Below are 20,697 nucleotides of genomic sequence, written 5' to 3'. Positions count from 1 at the left end.
CTTGCTTTTATACTCCATCCCTTTGCAATAAAGGCCAAGATATCATTGGCCTTCCTGATCACTTGCTGTAGCTGCATACTGTCCTTTTGTGTTTCATGCACAAGTTCCCCCAGGTCCCGCTGTACTGCGGCACTTTGCAATCTTTCTCCATTTAAATAATAACTTGCTCTTTGATTTTTTTCTGCCAAAGTGCAAGATCTCACACTTTCCAACATTATACTCCATCTGCCAAAGTTTTGCCCACTCACTTAGCTCGTCAATGTCCTTTTGCAGATTTTGTGTGTCCTCCTCACACATTGCTTTTCCTCCCATCTTTGTATCATCTGCAAACTTGGCTACGTTACACTCAGTCCCTTCTTCCTAGTCATTAATATTGATTGTAAATAGTTGGGGTCTCAGCACTGACCCCTGCGGCACCCCACTAGTTACTGGTTGCCAATCAGAGAATGAACGATTTATCCTGACTCTCTGTTTTCTGTTCGTTAGCCAATCCTCTATCCATGCTAATATATTACCCCCAACCCCGTGAACTTTTACCTTGTGCAGTAACCTTTTATGTGGCACCTTGTCAAATGCCTTCTAGAAGACAGATGGAAAGTATTCATTTAATACCTCAGCCATACCCTCTGCCTCCATAGGTGTCCTTTTTGGTCCCTAATCAGCCCCACCCCTCATCTTACTACCCTTTTACTATTTACACGCCTATAGAAGACTTTTGGATTATCTTTTATGTTGAACTGTTGATCTAGAATCAGAGGTGGGACTGTAGCAGTCCACTTGATCATCGAAGAAGATGCAGGACTGCTAATGTTAGAAAACAGAATTAAGAACAGAAAATGGTTCGAATTAAACAATAGGTCTGTCAACATCTGTAAAGAGAAAAGACAGGTTCAAATTCCAGTTGCAGTGCGAAGTGTTTTCCCTCGCTACCATCCCAAGCTATGGACAGGACACAGTGCAAAGTATTGTCATGGGTTGTTTTGAAACAATGAGCTAAATGTTACAAATGAATGTTTCTACTGTAGAGCTTTGCATGATGGGAGTGCACATTGGCAATGTGAGCAAAGAAATCAGCCTGACTCATGGCCGACCTGATATTGTATCCAAGATGAAGCTGAGACAAAAGAGATTTCCTGCTGAGCCAACTTTGCAGGCAACAAGAACAATATAGTCCTAATATAATTGTCAAGGATTTAAGTTAAGTGCTCCTGGTCTGAGCACCACACCAAGCAATTTTCAGTATTAAAAGATCGAATGAAATGCTACGGCAATAGAATAAGGAATTTGTTGTGTTTATTATACTCTGGTATAAGCTTTCAAAATAGAAGCTTGTAAAAGTTAATATCGAAGTGATGTGGTTGACTGAAAGGGCAAATAGATGGACCGGTGGGAGTGAATACTTTATAACTTTCCTCGTAGTTCTTTTGGAAACAGCTGCAATAGTTGGAAACCTTATTATTACTTAAATTTCCCTTGAGAGCCACAACGTATTATACAGCATAAGTAGAACAGAATACTTATGGCTAAGTATCCCATAAAGTTGTTTACAGGTAGTGCAGGAGATTTTGTGATCAGAGCTCATGAAAAGGAGCAGTCAGGTGGGGACTGGAGAAGGGGAAGGAGATGCAAAGCAATTCGACAAGAAATGCAATGGAGCCTGAAAGCAGTGCAATTGGATAAAGTAGGAGTTGGAGCAGGGCTGGAGCTGCACACTGAGCCCAAGCTGAATTTTATTTATTCATTCATAGGATGTGGGCCTCGCTGGCAAGGCCAGCATTTATTGCCCATCCCGAATTGCCCTCAAGAAGGAGGTTGTAATATCTTCAGAGAGCGCACAACACACAACCTGTAAGATGGCTGCAGGTTCCGGAAACTTCTGACCTGCTAGTCAGGTGACTTGCTCTTTATTAAACAGCACTAGTTGCAGTAATACAGGCGCTCACAGTGTGGAGCTACAGACATTACACTTCTCCCTCTTTAATAAAGAAATTATTAGAACAAACAATCATCTTACATAACTTGCATGGTTATACATTACAAAGGATATGGACTTATTTTGCCATATTTACAAATCAAGCTCAAACCACTTCTTTTCTGTTTCGAAGAGGATACCTTCGCTCGTGAATAGAACCTTCTAAACATGGTGTCGAATTTAAACTCATTCGAGGCTGATCCTGAGGGAAGTTTTCCTCCAAGGAATGCCCTTGATTTCCATTTGAACTCTTTCTAACTTCAGGCTGTTTGTTTTCCTGACTCAGACTCAGACTTAAATTCTGAATTCACTTGGATTTGTTTCCAGTACATTGGATGTAGGATAGGCTACTGGTGTATCAAAACTATCTGATGAGTCAGAAATAATTGAATCACTCCCAATCTCAACTACTTCCACGTCTATGGGTAAAATATGATCAATGTGAACAAACCTAACCTGTCGATTATCAAACATCTTGAACAAATATGTGCGAGGACCACATATCTTCACCACTCTTCCTGGTAACCACTTTACCCATTTATGGTGACGGTTCTTCACTCTCACCTTCTGGTTTAATTTCACACTTCTCTCTTTTACTCTATCTCTATCATGATTCTCTTTCGGATATAAAAGGGGTCAGAGGGTCTAGTAAGGAGGGGGAACTGAGGGAAATCTTTATTAGTCGGGAAATTGTGTTGGGGAAATTGATGGAATTGAAGGCCGATAAATCCCCAGGGCCTGATGGACTGCATCCCAGAGTACTTAAGGAGGTGGCCTTGGAAATAGCGGATGCATTGACAGTCATTTTCCAACATTCCATTGACTCTGGATCAGTTCCTATGAAGTGGAGGGTAGCCAATGTAACCCCACTTTTTAAAAAAGGAGGGAGAGAGAAAACAGGGAATTATAGACCGGTCAGCCTGACCTCAGTAGTGGGTAAAATGATGGAATCAATTATTAAGGATGTCATAGCAGTGCATCTGGAAAATGGTGACATGATAGGTCCAAGTCAGCATGGATTTGTGAAAGGGAAATCATGCTTGACAAATCTTCTGGAATTTTTTGAGGATGTTTCCAGTAAAGTGGACAAAGGAGAACCAGTTGATGTGGTATATTTGGACTTTCAGAAGGCTTTCGACAAGGTCCCACACAAGAGATTAATGTGCAAAGTTAAAGCACATGGGATTGGGGGTAGTGTGCTGACGTGGATTGAGAACTGGTTGTCAGACAGGAAGCAAAGAGTAGGAGTAAACGGGTACTTTTCAGAATGGCAGGCAGTGACTAGTGGGGTGCCGCAAGTTTCTGTGCTGGGGCCCCAGCTGTTTACATTGTACATTAATGATTTAGACGAGGGGATTAAATGCAGTATCTCCAAATTTGCGGATGACACTAAGTTGGGTGGCAGTGTGAGCTGCGAGGAGGATGCTATTAGGCTGCAGAGTGACTTGGATAGGTTAGGTGAGTGGGCAAATGCATGGCAGATGAAGTATAATGTGGATAAATGTGAGGTTATCCACTTTGGTGGTAAAAACAGAGAGACAGACTATTATCTGAATGGTGACAGATTAGGAAAAGGGAAGGTGCAACGAGACCTAGGGTGTCATGGTACATCAGTCATTGAAGGTTGGCATGCAGGTACAGCAGGCGGTTAAGAAAGCAAATGGAATGTTGGCCTTCATAGCGAGGGGATTTGAATACAGGGGCAGGGAGGTGTTGCTACAGTTGTACAGGGCCTTGGTGAGGCCACACCTGGAGTATTGTGTACAGTTTTGGTCTCCTAACTTGAGGAAGGACATTCTTGCTATTGAGGGAGTGCAGCGAAGATTCACCAGACTGATTCCCGGGATGGCGGGACTGACCTATCAAGAAAGACTGGATCAACTGGGCTTGTATTCACTGGAGTTCAGAAGAATGAGAGGGGACCTCATGGAAATGTTTAAAATTCTGACGGGTTTAGACAGGTTAGATGCAGGAAGAATGTTCTCAATGTTGGGGAAGTCCAGAACCAGGGGTCACAGTCTGAGGATAAGGGGTAAGCCATTTAGGACCGAGATGAGGAGAAACTTCTTCACCCAGAGAGTGGTGAACCTGTGGAATTCTCTACCACAGAAAGTAGTTGAGGCCAATTCACTAAATATATTCAAAAGGGAGTTAGATGAAGTCCTTACTACTCGGGGGATCAAGGGTTATGGCGAGAAAGCAGGAATGGGGTACTGAAGTTTCATGTTCAGCCATGAACTCATTGAATTGCGGTGCAGGCTAGAAGGGCTGAATGGCCTGCTCCTGCACCTATTTTCTATGTTTCTATGTTTCTGTCTTAATTGTGTCTCTTCTATCGACTGTGCCAAATTTGGTTTTAACGACGAGAATCTGGTTCATGGCTGTCGTTTGAGAAACAACTCTGCTGGTTTTCTACCAGTAGTTGTGTGAGGATTATTACGATAAGTTATTAGAAAATGATCCGATTTGTGGTCCAATGACAACTGTCGGTTCTTTGGATTTGGATCCAACATTTGTTTGATGAGAGCACGTTTTACAATTTGTACAGTGTGCTCTGCTGCGTCACTCGAAGCAGGGTGGTATGGTGGAACCTTGGTATGTTTCACCCCATTTTTGCTCGTGAACTCTGCAAATTCTGCTGAACAAAATTGTGCTCCATTATCCGAAACAATTTCTTCTGGGAGGCCAAATGAAGAAAATAATCTTCACAAAATGTCTAATGATTTACTTGTTGTAATTTTCCATATTGGAAACACTTCGACCCACATCGAATAGCTATCAATCACAATGAACAATTGTTCTCCTTCTAGCTCAGCAAAATCAATATCTGGCCTTTGCCACACCCTGGGAGGTCATTTCCATGGCTGTAATGGTACTGATGGTGGTTGCTTGCTTACCGATTGACACGTCGTACACTGACTTACGATGTAATCTATATCTTTATCAAGACTTGGCCACCATAAGTAACTGCGTGCAAAACTCTTGGTCAAGCACATTCCCAGGTGCTGGTCATGGAGGTCTCCTAATAACTTGGACCTGAATTTATTTGGTATAACCACTCTTGCACCCCACATGATACAATCTTTATCGACTGATAATTCATTCCTATGAATGAAGAATGGATGAATATCTTTGTCTGTTACCTGATTTGGCCAATCGTTTGCAATATAATCATACATCTTTGACATAACTGGGTCACATTTGGTTGCTCTACCAATCTCTTCAGCTGTGACTGGCAGTTCATCAATGCATGAAAAATAGAACACTTCTTCCCTATCAGGTGTAACTTATGATGAGGAAGGAAATCTAGATATAGCATCAGTATTACTGTGATCAGCTGATCATCTGTATTCAATTTCATATGTATATGAGTGGGAGTGATTCAATTATTTCTGACTCATCAGATAGTTTTGATACACCAGTAGCATATCCTACATCCAATGTACTGGAAACAAATCCAAGAGAAAGTCAGAATTTAAGTCTGAGCCTGAGTCAGGAAAACAAACAATCTGAAGTTAGAGAGAATTCAAATGGAAATCAAGGGCATCCCTTGGAGGAAAACTTCCCTCAGAATCAACCTCGAATGAGTTTAAATTCGACACCATGTTTGGAAGATTCTGTTCGAGAGCGAAGATATCCTCTTCGAAACAGAAAACAAGTGGTTAAGCTTGATTTGTAAATATGGCAAAGTAAGTCCATATCCTTTGTTATGTAGAACCATGCAAGTTATGTATGCTGATTGTTTGTTATAATAACTTCTTCCGATCGCCTCATTTTTCATCCCACAAACAAAGCGGTTTCGCAATGCTCAGTTCTGAAAGTCTGCGAAATTACAGTGAATAGATAGCTTTTTTAATGCTACAATGTACTCACTGATATTTTCTTCGGCCTTCTGATTTCGTATTCTGAAACGATAACTTTCAACAATTTCTAACGGAACAGGGCTGTAATGTTGTTCTAATTTAGTTAGAATCTGTTTCAGCTTTGTATCCTTTTGGCTTGTCAGGCACAAGCAAATTTATCAGTGTTTTATACAACTCGGGCCCGGCCTCAGTTAAGAATATAGCTCTTTTTCATTCCAACATCGCCCGGTTATTGTCTTCATTACCGGAGATTTCGATGATATTATTTGCAGTGAAAACCATTTCTAGCCGATCCACATACGCTCTGAAACTTTCACGGTTGTATTCAAATGCCCTATAGCTCCCATTGGGGCAGCCATTTTGACTCTGGCAGTTTAACCAAGAGTGCTCATAATTTACCTCGGATTTGTAGCTGTTTCCAAAACCAGAGAAGCTCTTAAAGTCTCTCTGTCGGCTGGCTGAATCCTTCACCAACAAAAATTTCAGCTTTGTATTATCTGATTAGATCCCATTCTCGTCGACAAATGTAATATCTTCAGAGAGCACACAACCTGCAAGATGGCTGCAGGTTCCGGAAACTTCTGACCTGCTGATCAGGTGACCTGCTCTTTATTAAACAGCACTAGCTACAGTAACACAGGCGTCCACAATGTGGAGCTACAGACATTACAGTGGTGGTGAGCTGCCTTCTTGGCAACTGAGCCATTTCAGAGGGCAGTCAAGAGTCAATAATATTGCTGTGGGACTGGAGTCACATGTAGGCCAGACTCGGTAAGAATGGCAGATTTCCTTCCCTGAAGGACATTAGTGAACCAGACAAGCTGGTAATTTAAAGGTTATTATCACTGATACTAGCTTTTCATTTCCAGATTTATTTAATTAACTGAATTTAAATTCCATAGCTGCTGTGGTGGGATTTAAACTTGTGTCTCCAGATCATTAGTCCAGGCCTCTGGATTACTAGTCCAGTAACATTACCAATATTTTACCGTTCCCTCTATTCAGGACGGTTTCACCTTATCTGCCGACTGGAATGATGTGGGTGCAGGCTGAGGTCAAGAGCAGAGGTGTTTCTAAGACTAAGACTAGGGGCACAGGGAATTTGGGGCTGACGTCAGGGGCACAGAAATGTTCATAAGTTTATATGTAACCTTCAGGGCTGCTGACCGAGGGCTGTGTGGCACTTTCTCGGCCGGTGCGGACACGATGGGCCAAAATGGCCTCCTTCTGCGCTGTAAATTTCTATGTTTTTATGTTTCTATGTTTCAAGAGGGTGGGCGTGTATCTTAGTGAGGCTTGGAACATGTACAGGAGAAGCTGCATGACTGGAGCTAAAGTTGGTGAGAGCAGCAGGCCTATTTCTGCATGACATGTAGCATGCTCGTTATACATTACAAGTCAATGTATATAGTTTGTTACATTTTTTTCCTGATGCTATTTCAGATAAAGTTAAACTAAAAAGATTTACAGCCTTCCTAATAATGGCTTCCTGGCATTTTAGTGCTGTCAGTTGCTTTTCCATTGCCGGATGGGGAGAGGTGTTCATTACAAGCAGCAAGTCCAGCTATGCTCTGTCAATGGTCAGTCTAACCATTAATCACAACAAAAATAATTTTCCGTGTGTTATGTGCTTTTACCTCTTACATTAACTTCAAAAGGCAGACAGCCCTACTGCATTCTGCAAGTTGTATCCTCACATTGCTTGCACTAAGTGATACCAGTGTGTCCTGGAAGCTGCAATCTACTTCCTGTTTGAGTCTCTTCAGCAAGGTTAGCTGAAAGCTGACACATTGAAGTGAAAATATGGAAAATCCCATGAATGTAAATTCCATGTTGCCTGAATCTGAGGCAGGCCTCCGTGGAAAATGTTAGCGATTTCCAACACAGGGAAATCAATTTGCACGGGTAAACGCAATGATCTTGTGAGTTATAGCATTGTTTATTGATTATGTTACAGATTTTATTTTTAACACTATGCTCTTGAGCGACTGATGAAACAAAATATTTTGAGCGATTTCATTAGTTCCGTTTCACTTCTGCATTAATAGTTGTTTGTAAACTGGCTTTTGACCACTGATTTGGCAGTTTTTGTATCTACTTTGTAATTTGTGTACCTGCTTCCTTTGTCTATTTGTTGATTGGTTGATCCCATACCTGTATAGTTGTGGTTTGTGCTGTCTTATGAATATGACTTCAGGTACAAGTGTGACACATGATCGAGTTCAGCTCATTCAAGTGTGGCAGGCACAGGCTAGACATGAGATCGATAGATATGCAAAGCCCGCATTCTAGCACATTTCATAACAACTTTCCAAGAATACCTTATGTGACTGAGAAATAAAACAGCTTAATTGTTATCAATCTGGAAAAGTATTTGGAAATTTGTATTTGCTCTCATTTTATACTTGGTTTCAAGTAATTCAATGACTATTTCACTGCAAATATATAGAGAAAAAAAGTGGAATGATCGAGATCAAGAACTAAATCTAAATGTGATCAACTGAATTTCTATTATTGGATTGAACCTAAAATGTTTGAGCCATTTACAATTTCAGCAATTCAATTCAACAGAGTTTAGACTGTACACTGCACTCTTGATCCAAATTTGCTTGAAAGAAGGTTGTTTTTCTATCTTAATAGTATAACAACAACTTGCATTTATATAATGCCTTTAGCGTAGTAAAATGTCTCTGGGCACCTCATGGGAGCAATTACCAAAAGAATTTGATACTGAGCCACATACAGAGCTATTAGGACAGGTGCCCAAAAGCTTGATAAAAGAGGTAGGTTTTAAGAAGCATCTTAAAGGACGAGAGCGAGATGGTGAGGTTCAGCGATGGAATTCCAGAGATTAGGATCTAGGCAGTTGAAGCCACGGCCACCAATGGTGGGACAAAGAGAATCAGGGATGCGCAAAAGGCCAGAATTGGACGAGTGCAGAGATCTCGGAGTGTTATAGGGCTGGAGGAGGTTACAGAGATAGGGAGTGGTGAGGCCATGGAGGGATTTGTAAACTAGATGAGAATTTTAATATCGAGGTGTTGTTGGACCGGGAGACAATGTAGGTCAGCGAGCACAGGGGTGATGGGAGAACGGGACTTGGTGTGAGTTAGGATATGGATAATAGTGCATTGGATGAGCTCCAGTTTATAGAGGGTGCAAGATGGGAGGCCAGCCGGGAGAGTATTGGAGTAATCGCGTCTATAGGTAACAAAGGCAGTGCCCAGGAAATATATTGTAATAATTGGCATATGATCTATTCCATTGTAATTTTACAAGTGGAATTGGTTTGTCGCAGGCAATAACCTGAAACAAATCAAAGATGACACTTCAAGATATTATTAAGGATTAGATTGCGATACACATGCATGGTAGTAATGTGTAATCTCAGTATATAATCAGAAATGTATTTAAAAAAATAGCTGGTCCAAACAGCCTTGTTATTATTTTTTGTGGAAATGTCATGTTTGCTACAAAGTGACATTTTCAAATATACCTTGCATTGAACAGCAGTGTATGAACATATAATGGCCCGCAATTTGCGGTCAGCAGCATTTGTTCGGGTAAAAAGTTTGGGTTTTCTGACGCGTAATTGAAATTAACAGAAGTTAATGGGGATTCCCAGCAAAGAGCTGCTGTGATGTCAACAAGCTGTTTAAGCAGCCAATCAAAATGCAGAATTCCCACAGACAGCGAACCAGGAACTCGGTAAGCTTCTTTTTGATTTTAACTTTTTTTTAAATGTTAGAGAGAGCAAAACAAATATTGGGGCTCTCACATGGAGCAAAGATAAACCTGAAATAAATATGAACAAACTTAAAATATAATATATATATATAGATTTCTTAAAGTTTCTTAAAGAATTTTATTTTCATTAAAATGGATAAATTTGACACTCCACAATATTAAAATTAGTTTTTCAGGGCCATAACCTTTGTTTAACAGTCAAAACACTGTTAAAGCCACAGTTGCACCTAATCCAAAAAGGTCTAACTTTTAATGGGATATTTAACAGCGATGTTACCTAAGCCTAAATTTTCGTTAGTTTCCATGATTTGACAGATGACACTGATTGTGGGGGTGGGGGGTTTGGCAGGCACAGCAGAGCCTGTGGAAGAGCAGTGAATGACAGACCACAACTTCAGGATTTCCGGAATAGGCTTTCCAGCTTTTTCTCTCAATTAATAAAGAATTAATTGAAAAGGTGTTTCTTTGCATTAGCATATGGAAAATTCATGATTGGTACAATAGTACCCCAGTTTATTTTACTCCAATCTTTCTGTGCTTTCAGTTTCAGCTTCCAAGGTTAAATTAATGGGACAAACATCCTTGTTACAATTTCAAAAACAGTCTTATGTTGCACCGCCTAATATAGATAAGAAAGAAACCCTATCTTTCAAGTCAACTTCAGATAAATTGAAAAACTTAAGTGTTATTTGATCTTTAAAATGGTGTGAAAATATTATCACTGTTATCTATACTTGGGTATAAAGGTTGATACTGTGCAGCAGTTCGTTCACATTTTCAGATGAATTTGGTATGCTTTTTGATAATGCTTTAAGATGCTACAAGATTGAACATAAAAGAGGATTGTCGTATAATTGAAACTATTTTCTTTTGTTTTTGTAAACCCCGTTCAGTTCGAACAAAGTTTACAAAATTCAATACGTGTTTTTATAAAAGGAATTCAGCTTAATAAACAGTCTGCTAATGCTGCGTTCTGTATTGAGAATTGACAGAAACAAAACTTTAATTATGATCATAGATAAACAGAAAAGCCACTTACAGATCTGGGTAGATTGTGTTTCTGTTTGGTCAGCCAATGGATTTAATGCTAAAGTCGATACAGCGACCACCCACTGTGAACAAACATGTGGTACTGTTAATGGATCAGAGAGAAAACTGGAGGAAATGGTTTCCACAAAGCAGCTGTATCAGAGCTGCAGAGTATCAGAATATCTTAGCTTCTGTGAGATGTTTACTTTAAATGGCCCCTATTGTGTAGCAGATAACATAAAGGCCAGGGGAATTATTTGCTTTTTTCCATTTACAATATCTTTTAATAATCTATCAATATAGGTTGTACCAAATGTTATACTTAAACTAGGTAAAGATGTTCAATAATTTTCACAATTGTACAACAACAACAATTTGCATTCATGTGGTGCCTTTAATGTAGTAAAACAATCTAAGGCGCTTCACTGGAGTGATTAAAACATCAAGATTTGACACCGAGCCACATAAGGAGATATTAGGACAGGTGACCAAAGGCTTGGTCAAAGCATCTTAAAGGAGAGGAGGGAGCCAGAGAGGCGGAAAGATTTAGGGAGGGAATTCTCGAGCTTAGGCCCGAGGCAGCTGAAGACACAGCTGCCACGGTGTAGCAAAGAAATTCGAGGATTCACAAAAGGCCAGAAGTGGATGAGCACCGAGGTCTTGGAGGGTTGTAGGGCAGAAGGAGGTTACAGAGATAGGGAGGGGAGAGGCCATGGAGGGATTTGAAAACAAGGATGAGAATTTTAAAATCAAGGTGCTGCCAGACTGGGAGCCAGTGTTAATCAGCAGGCAGTGGGTTGATGGGTGAACAGGACCTGGTGTAAATTAGGATACAGGTAGCAGAGATTTGGATGAGCTCAAGTTTACAGAGGGTGCAAGGTGGAAGGCTGGCCAAGAGAGAATTAGAATACTCGAGTCTAGCGGTGACAAAGGCATGGATAAGGGTTTCAGCAGCAGATGAGCTGTGGCAGAGGCTGGGATGGGCGATGTTACAGAGGTGGAAATAGGCAGTCTTGGGCATGGAGTGGATATGGAGTTGGAAGCTTAGCTCGGAGTCAAATAGGATGCCAAGGTTGCAAACAGTCTGTTTTAGCCTCAGATAGTGGCCAGGGAGAAAAATTGAGTTTGTGGCTAGAAAACAGAGATAATGGCAGTGGTCTTCTAATATTTAATTGGAGGAAATTTCTGCTCCTCCAATGCTGCATGTTGGATAAACAGTATGATAAATCAAAAGTAATAGATGGGTTGAGAGAGGTGGTGGTTGTAATATAAAGCTCCACCGAGTGGACGACTGCGGTAATGCAACTGCTGATGTGAATGCAATAAAAAGTCACCTGAGGTATTGGAGCCATCTTGTAAGTGTGCTTGTTTGTGATGTCATAAAGAATATATCACATAGGCGATAAAGATAGGATAATCGGATTCCCTAGCTGGAAGTTTTATTGGTAGAACATCCAGCCAAACAACAGAGAAGTTCTTTGTTTTGCAGAACAGCTAAAAAGCTGACGTGAATTACAAGCACACTTGGCTGAACTGAAGAGTTCAGATGACCATGCCTATGGGAATAATAGGGCACTTGGGTGAGTTCCATCGCAATCGAGAGACTTTCAGAGCAAATGTGGAGTGGCTAGAAATGTTTTTCACCACGAATAGTATCGTTGAAGTCGCCAATGATGAAAACCATAACCAGGTGTTGTTAGAAAGGAAATGGCCTATTTTCCTGACTGAAGCAGGTTCTGAGGTGTATGAAACCCTGAAAAATGTGCTTGTTCCCATAAAGCCAAAGGACACGCCACTGTCAGAGATTCTAACCAAATTAGAACAGCACTACAGTCCTGAGCCCCTGGAAATTGCTGAAAGTTATCATTTTGGAATACAAGATCAGTTCATTGATGAGACTATCAGTGAGTACATTGTAGCTTTAAAAAAGCTATCCATTCATTGTCATTTCGGAAATGTTCTGGACCGAGCGTTACGTGACCGCTTTGTTTGTGGAATGAAAAATGAAGCAATCAGAAGAAAGTTGTTGACAACCCCTAACTTGACTTTTGATTTAGTTTGTCAGACAGCTATGTTGTTGGATATGGCTGACCAATACTCCCGAGAATTTTGTACCATTTCCAGTCATCAGACAACTGAGGTGAATCACCTGAAAGTTAGAAGACAAAGGCAGTTGGGCCCCAAAGCCTCAGTAACTGGCCAAGGTCAGTGTCGTGCTATCAATGTGTTGGGCAACACATTGCTCAAAGCAGTCCATATGTGAAGGCAGAGTCTTTCTTCTGCAAGAAAACAGGGCATCTAGCGAAGGCATGCCGACTGAAGAGTAAAGCAACTTCCACAGTTATATGTAGAAATCACCAGAGACTAAGTAGCATTGAAGAGAAGCCACAGGATGAGAAGGTTCTGGACATACACGTCATCAGGAGCACAAGGATACCTAATAATGATTCGCAAAGTATCGTCATCCAAGTAGACATTGCAGGAACCAGGATACCCATGGAAATCAACACTGGTGCATCCGTGAGTGTAGTACCGGAATCGCTATATCTCGACAAGTTGAGTGATTTTCCACTGGCGAAGTCGAAGATAGAGCTGCGAGGCTACTCAGGAGAGCAAATCCCTGTGGTAGGATATATCACCGTACCGGTGAAATACAAGGATCACTTTCAAAGCTTGCTTTTCTTAGTAGTAGCAGGAGACAAGCCTACCTTAATAGGTAGGAATTGGTTGGGATCGTGTTGAAATGAAATTTGCATCGAAGGATGATGTCATCAAACAATATCCAAAGGTGTTCTGCGAAACAGGCAGTCTGATCCAAGGTTTCAAGGCAAGTGTCAGAGTACAGAAGGACGCTAGACCAGTTTACTGCAAGCCATGTCCCTGTACCATACGCACTCAAGGAGAAAATTGAGCAAGAACTCAAAAGACTAGAAACTGAGAACATTGATCGAGAAGTTCCTCTCGAGGTCTTCCTGCGGGCAATTGCCTCCTCGCCAGAGAATTTTTACGAATCTCCCTGGTGGTCTAGGAGGCACCCTGGATTCCAGTGGGGAGGCCTTCTCTTCCCTCGCTGTGAAGCGCGCTCCCATCCGGAGGATTCCCACGCAGAAGATGCAGTCACATGTGACTACTCAGCCAATCAGGTAAGTATTTCACAGGTTCCCATTAATAGCATTGAGACTCGCGCATCTACGAGTTCTCAGTGCTATTAATGGAAACAAAACCAAACACACAAAATAATAACAAATAAAAAACAGACCACACATATTTAAAATTAATTGAAATTAAAGTTATTATGTCTTATAAAAATAAAATCTTTTCCTGATTTTTAAAAAAGTTTTTTTAATTGTGGTTAAAAATAAACTTACCGTAGTGGGGAGGGATTTTAATAATAAAATGTGTTTATAATTCAATTTTAGCGTGTTTTTGTATGTTTTAAAATGCTTGCACCTGTAAAAGTAGACTATGCGTCTGCTTTTATCAGGCGCAAGATTTTTGAGGACATTTGCTGGACAAGATATGCGTAAATCCCGCAATCTTGCCCAAGAAATGTTCTCGCTCCCGAGATATCTACAAGCTGTCAAGCTCCAACTTGATGGATCGGAAAAGCCGGTTTTCAGCACATGTGCATTGTACGGGCCCGGGACAATGGAATTTCTACCCCATTATCTCTAAGATAGATCTATGTAATTAGGCTATACCCACTGTTGTTGTACCTAAGTCAGATGGTAAGGTAAGGTTGTGTGGTGATTATAAAGGAACTGTAAACCAAGTTCTAGAGGGTAATCTCCCCAATACATTGCCAAATGTAGAAGACTTGTTCACAACACTGACAGGTGGCCGGATCTTCTCAAAGTTAGATCTCATAAATGCCTACTTACAACATGAACTAAATGAGGAGTCCAAGTCATGCTTGACTGTAAATACTCATCTAGGCCTATATCAATTTAATAGGCTACCATTTGGAGTGTCTTCCGCCCTCACCATATTCCAAGAGGGTGATGAACCAGATTTTGCAAGGCCTTGAATGGATAGTATGTTATTTAGATGACATATTCATTTCAACATCAAACAGGCAAATCCATAATATTGTATTGCATAAAGTGCTCAAATGGCTAGAGAAGCACAGAGTACGAGTGACTGCTCACATGTGTGAGTTATTTCAAAACTCAGTGGAGTATTAGGGCACAGTAGACAAAGATGGTTTACATCCAACCAAGGGAAAGCTGGATGCAATCAGAAATGCACCCACTCACAAGAATGTCACTGAACTTCGATCATTTTTGTGTCTTTTCAACTATTATGGGAAATTCCTACCAAATTTGGCTACAGTGTTACATCCACTGAATGGGCTGTTGAAAAAACAGGTCCATTGGAAGTGGTCAAAAGAATGTGACGCAGCATTCAAAGAGTGTAAAAGCCAGGTGGTAGAGAGTACCATGTTAGTTCGCTATGATGTATCTTAGGAGATCAAGCTAGCATGTGACATCTCTCCGTATGGAGTTGGAGCAGTGATCTCTCATGTACTAGTTAGTGGGGAGGAGAGACCAATTGTTTTTGCTTCACGCACTCTCAGTGCCAGTGAGTGTAATTATGCGCAGATCGAAAGAAAAGTTTTGGCATTAATTTTTGGGGTCCCTAAGTTCCACAAATACTTGTATGGTCATAAGTTTACCATCATTACGGACTATAATCCCCTGACTGCAACCCTCCATCCAAAGTCCCCAGTTCCAACCTTAGATGTAGCCCGAATGCATAAATAGGCATTGATTTTGTCAGCATATATGTATGACATTAAGTACAGATTATCAGCTGATCAAAGTAATGTTGATGCTATGTCTAATTTGCCATCCCCATCACAAGATTTACCCAATAGGGAAGAAGTGTTCTATTTTTCATACATTGATGAACTGCCAGCCACAGCTGAAGAGATTAGTAGAGCAAGCAAACGTGACCCAGTTATGTCAAAGGTATATGATTACATAGCAAATGTCTGGCCAAACCAGGTATCAGAGAAAGATATACATCATACTTCGTCCACGGGAATTAATTGTTTGTGGATAAAGATTGTATCATGTGGGGTGCAAGAGTAGTTATCCCAAATAAATTCAGGTCCAAATTATTAGGAGATTTTCGTGATCAGCACCTAGGAATGTACTTGACCAAGAGTTTTGCATTCAGTTAATTATGGTGGCCAGGTCTAAAGATATAGAGAACATCATTCGTCAGTGTACAACATGTCAATCGGTAAGCAAGAAACCACCGTCAGTACCATCACAGCCATGAAAATGGCCTCCCAGGGTATTGCAAAGTTTACATGTAGATTTTGCTGAGCTAGAGGGACAATTGTTCATTGTCATTGATAGCTATTCGAAGTGGGTGGAGGTGTTTCCGATGTGAAAAATAACAACAAGTAAAACACTAGACAATTTGTTTCATATGGCCTCCCAGAAGAACTTGTGTCTGATAATGGGCCGCAATTTTGTTCAGATAAATTTGCACAGTTCATGAGCAGAAATGGTGTGAAACATACCAAAATTCCACCGTACCAACCTGTTTCAAATGGTGCAGCAGAGTTCACAGTACAAATTATAAAACGTGCTCTCATCAAGCAAATGTTGGATCCAAATCTAAAGAAAGGCAGTTGTCATTGGACCCCAAATTGGCTAATTTTCTGATTACTTAGCGTAATACTCCTCATACAACTACTGGTGGAACACCAGCAGAGTTGTTTCTCAAAGGACAGCCACAAACCAAGTTCTCGCTGTTAAAGCCAAACATGGCAGTCAGTAGAAGAGAAATAATTAAGACAGAAAGAGAATCATGATAGAGGTAGAGTAAGAAAGAGAATGTGAAATTGAATTAGAAGGTTAGAGTGAAGAGTGGTTACCAGGAAGAGTAGTGAAGATATGTGGTCCTTGCACACATTTGGTCAAGATGTTTGATCATAGGTTAGGTTTGTTCACATTGTTCATATTTTACCTACAGATGTGGAAGGAATTGAAAGTTGGAATGATTCGATTATTTCTGATGAGTCAGATAGTCTTGTTGGAAAATGATAATCAGGCCTGTATGTTAAAGACACTATATAAATGCAAGTTGTTATAGGAACATAAGACCAGGAGTAGGCCATTGAGCCCTTCAAGCCTGTTCTGCCATTCAATGAGATCATGACTGATTTGTGACCTAACTCCATATGCCCCCCCTTTGGCCATATCCCTTAATATCTTTGGTTAACTAAAAGCTATGAATCTCAGATTTAAAATTAATAAATGATCTCGCATCAATTGCCATTTGCAGAAGAGAGTTCCGAACTTTTACATGCAAAAGGTGGTAGAAGTGATTCCTAATTTCACTCCTGAAAGGGCTAGCTCTAACTTTTAGACTATGCCCCCTAGTCCTAGAATCCCCAACCAACAGCAATAGTTTCTCTCTATCTACCCTATCCGTTCCCCTTAATATCTTGAAAATTTCAATCAGCTCACCCCTTAACCTTCTAAATTCTAGGGAATACAACCCTACAACTCTGTTGTTGTTGTTGTACTATGGGATCGTCAGTCCTCTCCACCAGATTACAGCCATGCAGTGCAGATAAAATTGTAACATTATTGAGGTAATTTTCACCAGCTCCCTTAGGCACTAAAGAGTCTTCGTGGTGGCCAAATGGGGATCTTAAGCTGAAATTGTGGTTCCACCTGTGTTTAGCGCAAGACACCATCTTGTTAAAAGAGTTGAAGTGCATGCTAGGAACATCCGTCCGGAGGATCATTCAGGGCCTGATTGACACTTAAATTGCCTGCTGGCGCTTATTAAAGGGGCTGCACGGCATTGTGGTGGATAGGACGTGACCTAATGCCCTCGGCTACCATAGATCAGCTGAATAGGAGGAAACAAGTCATTGCTGAGGATTTCAGGCACTACTTGAAGGCATGCTCACCGTTTACTGTTCACTTGCTGCTGGAGGTTCGAAGAGGACTTTAGAAACACATCGGGAGACTTTCTGAGACAGATTATTAAGATCTCACTAACATTCTATCAACATTTATTCCAGAAATTCTCTGAGGACTTTACTTAAAAAGTGATTGCTATGCTCCCCTGGGTTATTGCACACGTTTGTTGGGAATAGTCAAGTTAAAGACTATCTCTGGTCACTTTAATAATCAGGATCAACTATAAACCAATCTGGTCAGTATATTGTGTTTAAGACAGAATATAACTCATCAGTTATACAGCAAAAAACATACAACCGTAACAGATAGTTGATACCAATCCTGATCGGACAAACGTCTGGCACAGTAAGCAGTTCTCTTTAGCTTGCAGTCTCTTTCTCTGTCTAGAGATTCCTTCAGTAAAGCATGGGATCACTCAAAGATTGTTCATAGATTTATATGTAACCTTTAAGGCTGCTGACCAAGGGCCGTGCGACACTTTGTCAGCTGGCGTGGACACGATGGGCCAAAATGGCCTCTTTCTGTGCTGTAAATTTCTATGTTTCTATGAGTATTCGACTGTTACACTGTTTGCGCGGTCAATCTTGATTAGGCTACCTTTATTTTCTTTTAGGGGTGGGCCTGACCCTGGATATTGACAAGACCTTTTGACCTACAGAGCTTCCCCTAAAAACGTAATATCCAATAAGGCTTCTATGTCTCGATTCTTGGTTCAAGAACCCACCCGAAAGATGTCTCCTGATTTTTTTGGTCACATGTTTTTGTTTATACTGTCCCAGAGTTTGATCCTGTGGAAATCTTTAATCTCTCTCTATCCTTATTCTCTTGGGTACAATCAATACAAAGCCTTAGTCCTTACCCTTTGAACCATGAGGCCCAAACCAGAAAACTGCCTACTCAGTGTCATTATCTCCTTTACGACGCAACAACATGGTTAACTCTCACAACTTCCATCCATTCTAAGTCTTTCTGAAACAAATTGTCTTAAAGATACATAAACAAAACTGAAGCTTTAACTTGAAAACCACAGATAATGGTTGTCATAGCGCAGAATGCTATGACATCTCAGCAGGGTACCAAAACATTAGCACTTCTAAGCATGTACTACCAGTCTAGGAGACATTTTGTCTCCAGTTATAAACAACGATTTAAAACACAGCATTCATATCAGTTTTATACATACGTATCAGTTTTATACATTTTAGGCGTCCCTGATTTTTAACACGTTACAGAAGTCACCAGGCGAAAGGGAGTGATTGGTGATCGGAATCTTGCTGGGGGTCCCCCTTGCTCTGCAGGAGGAATGGGAGGAGGACATGGGGCCAGGCAGAATAGCACCAGCTGCTGTAAGGGGAAAAGGGGGGTGAGGTGGTCTCCTTCCCCCCGCTGTGGGTGCAGGACATTCCTCCTCCTCTGGACCCCCTCCACCAGAACCTCCAGTGTCATGTCCGAGAACCTGTGCGCCCTCTCCTTCGGTCCCTGAGCAATGCTGAACTGTGTCAGTCAGTGCACTCTACACCTTCAGTGGAAGTGTGTGTGTGGAGTCCACATGTATTACTCCACTAAAATTGCTTCTAATCAGCGCTTGCGTGCTAAACCTGCAGGTGTCTGTTTTAGCACCTCCAGGCAAGTTAGAATTATGGCAATCAGCAATTGGACCCAAAATTGCATGCTAACACCAGTGTGGAGCGGTGGGGGGGGAATATTTCCCATCCCTCCAATTACGGGCAGTAACTGACTCAGGGTGGGACTTCCTGCGACTGTCGTGGAAGTTCTACCCCGACCACGAAATTACGGTTACCGTTCCTCAGAGAAAGTGGAGCGCAATCTCGCGCACTCCACTTCCTCTTGGGGCGGATTCCCAGGCAATACTGGGACAGCAGTGCTTCATGGATGCTCCGCGGAGCATCCGTCGTGTTTCAACGACCCTCCCTTTTGGTTAAAGGTGAGGGCCGCTGGTCACTCTGCTGGGCCTCTGATGGCCTTCACTGGCCCACCAGGGCGGCATGGTGCTGAGGCCACAGCTCAGCACCCAAAACGAAGTGCCGGGATACACGATGGTCGGCCAAACAGATCAGATGGCAGCACGGGGCGTTACCATGGCAGTCCTCCATTAACTCCTGCACAATTTGGCCGGATCCGGTAGTGCTCCTCGAAAACTGTTTTGCGCCCCATTAGCGCCCCCAGGAGGCGTTAATAAGCATTGCAAAAGGGGGCAATTTCGACCCCCAGACTTTCAAACAGACTTGTATTCAACCTATCCCGAAATAAGCCCCTTTATCTCTCCAGGCCATATATAATTATCTGGTTCATAGAGCAGTTTTTGTATAGTTCATGCCTTTAGAGTGAATAGAAAATTACCTTTCATTTATTGCACTGTTAGATCAAAGTAAAAAGCAATGTGAAGACATTAATGTTGTTAGTCATATTCTGATGAATGATTTATTTAATGTGATTTGATAGTTTAGCTATGTAATCCGTATCACTGGTAAATATAAATATCAGCAGAAATTCAATTTCAGTAACATAATACATAAGCAGGTTTAAGAATTAACTTACAGATTCATATGTAAACTTTGAACTTCCATCCATTTTCTTACAAACAACTTTAAAACACACATGGGAATCTTAACATGACAATCACATGAAGGTAGTTTTCAGTAGACTGATCAATATTGCACATTAACCACCTATAAAATAACATTATAGACTTGGTAGTTCAGTGCTCAAGGTCCCACAATCCTTTGGGGCGTCATAGATTCCACCTCAGTCTCCTCCAGATCCGGAATCCACAAGTTTTTCATCAATCTGACCTTTGTCAGCCATAAGTCTCTGCAGTAAGAGATGATCTCTGCTGAAATTCCACAGGAAGTGACAAGATTTCTGAAGAAACAAATGGGATGAGATGTTAAAGGATGTGATGTACTTTCTGTGGTGTGCCTAAACAATGAAACAAATCATCAGATCTAACAAGTATAAAGGATGATACATTAGTTAGTGTAGCAATAATAAGGGCCCAGAATTTCCTGAAAACTTGCGCCATAATAATACGCATCTATGACTTACATCAATATCATGGCATTGAAATTCTAGGAAATTATAGCATAAGGGACTTATGCTGGCCATCTGCTCTGCT

At 41.2% G+C, this 20,697-nt stretch overlaps 1 protein-coding gene across 1 annotated transcript in view; it reads right to left on the bottom strand.

Moving 5' to 3' along the window:
• Window positions 1-20,287: 20,287 nt before the first annotated feature.
• The window catches only part of LOC139262129 (histamine H2 receptor-like), a 54,445-nt gene continuing 54,035 nt past the window's right edge, over window positions 20,288-20,697 (bottom strand). Inside the window, exon 2 of the mRNA XM_070877277.1 lies at window positions 20,288-20,444. Coding sequence (XP_070733378.1) covers window positions 20,288-20,444 — 157 coding nt within the window. The remainder of the gene's footprint in view (window positions 20,445-20,697) is intronic.

This window comes from Pristiophorus japonicus, chromosome 4 (genome assembly GCF_044704955.1).
Source record: "Pristiophorus japonicus isolate sPriJap1 chromosome 4, sPriJap1.hap1, whole genome shotgun sequence".
Lineage (NCBI taxonomy): Eukaryota > Metazoa > Chordata > Chondrichthyes > Pristiophoridae > Pristiophorus > Pristiophorus japonicus.
The sequence above is the reverse complement of the archived record's forward strand: the minus strand, read 5'-3'. Positions and strand labels throughout refer to the sequence as shown.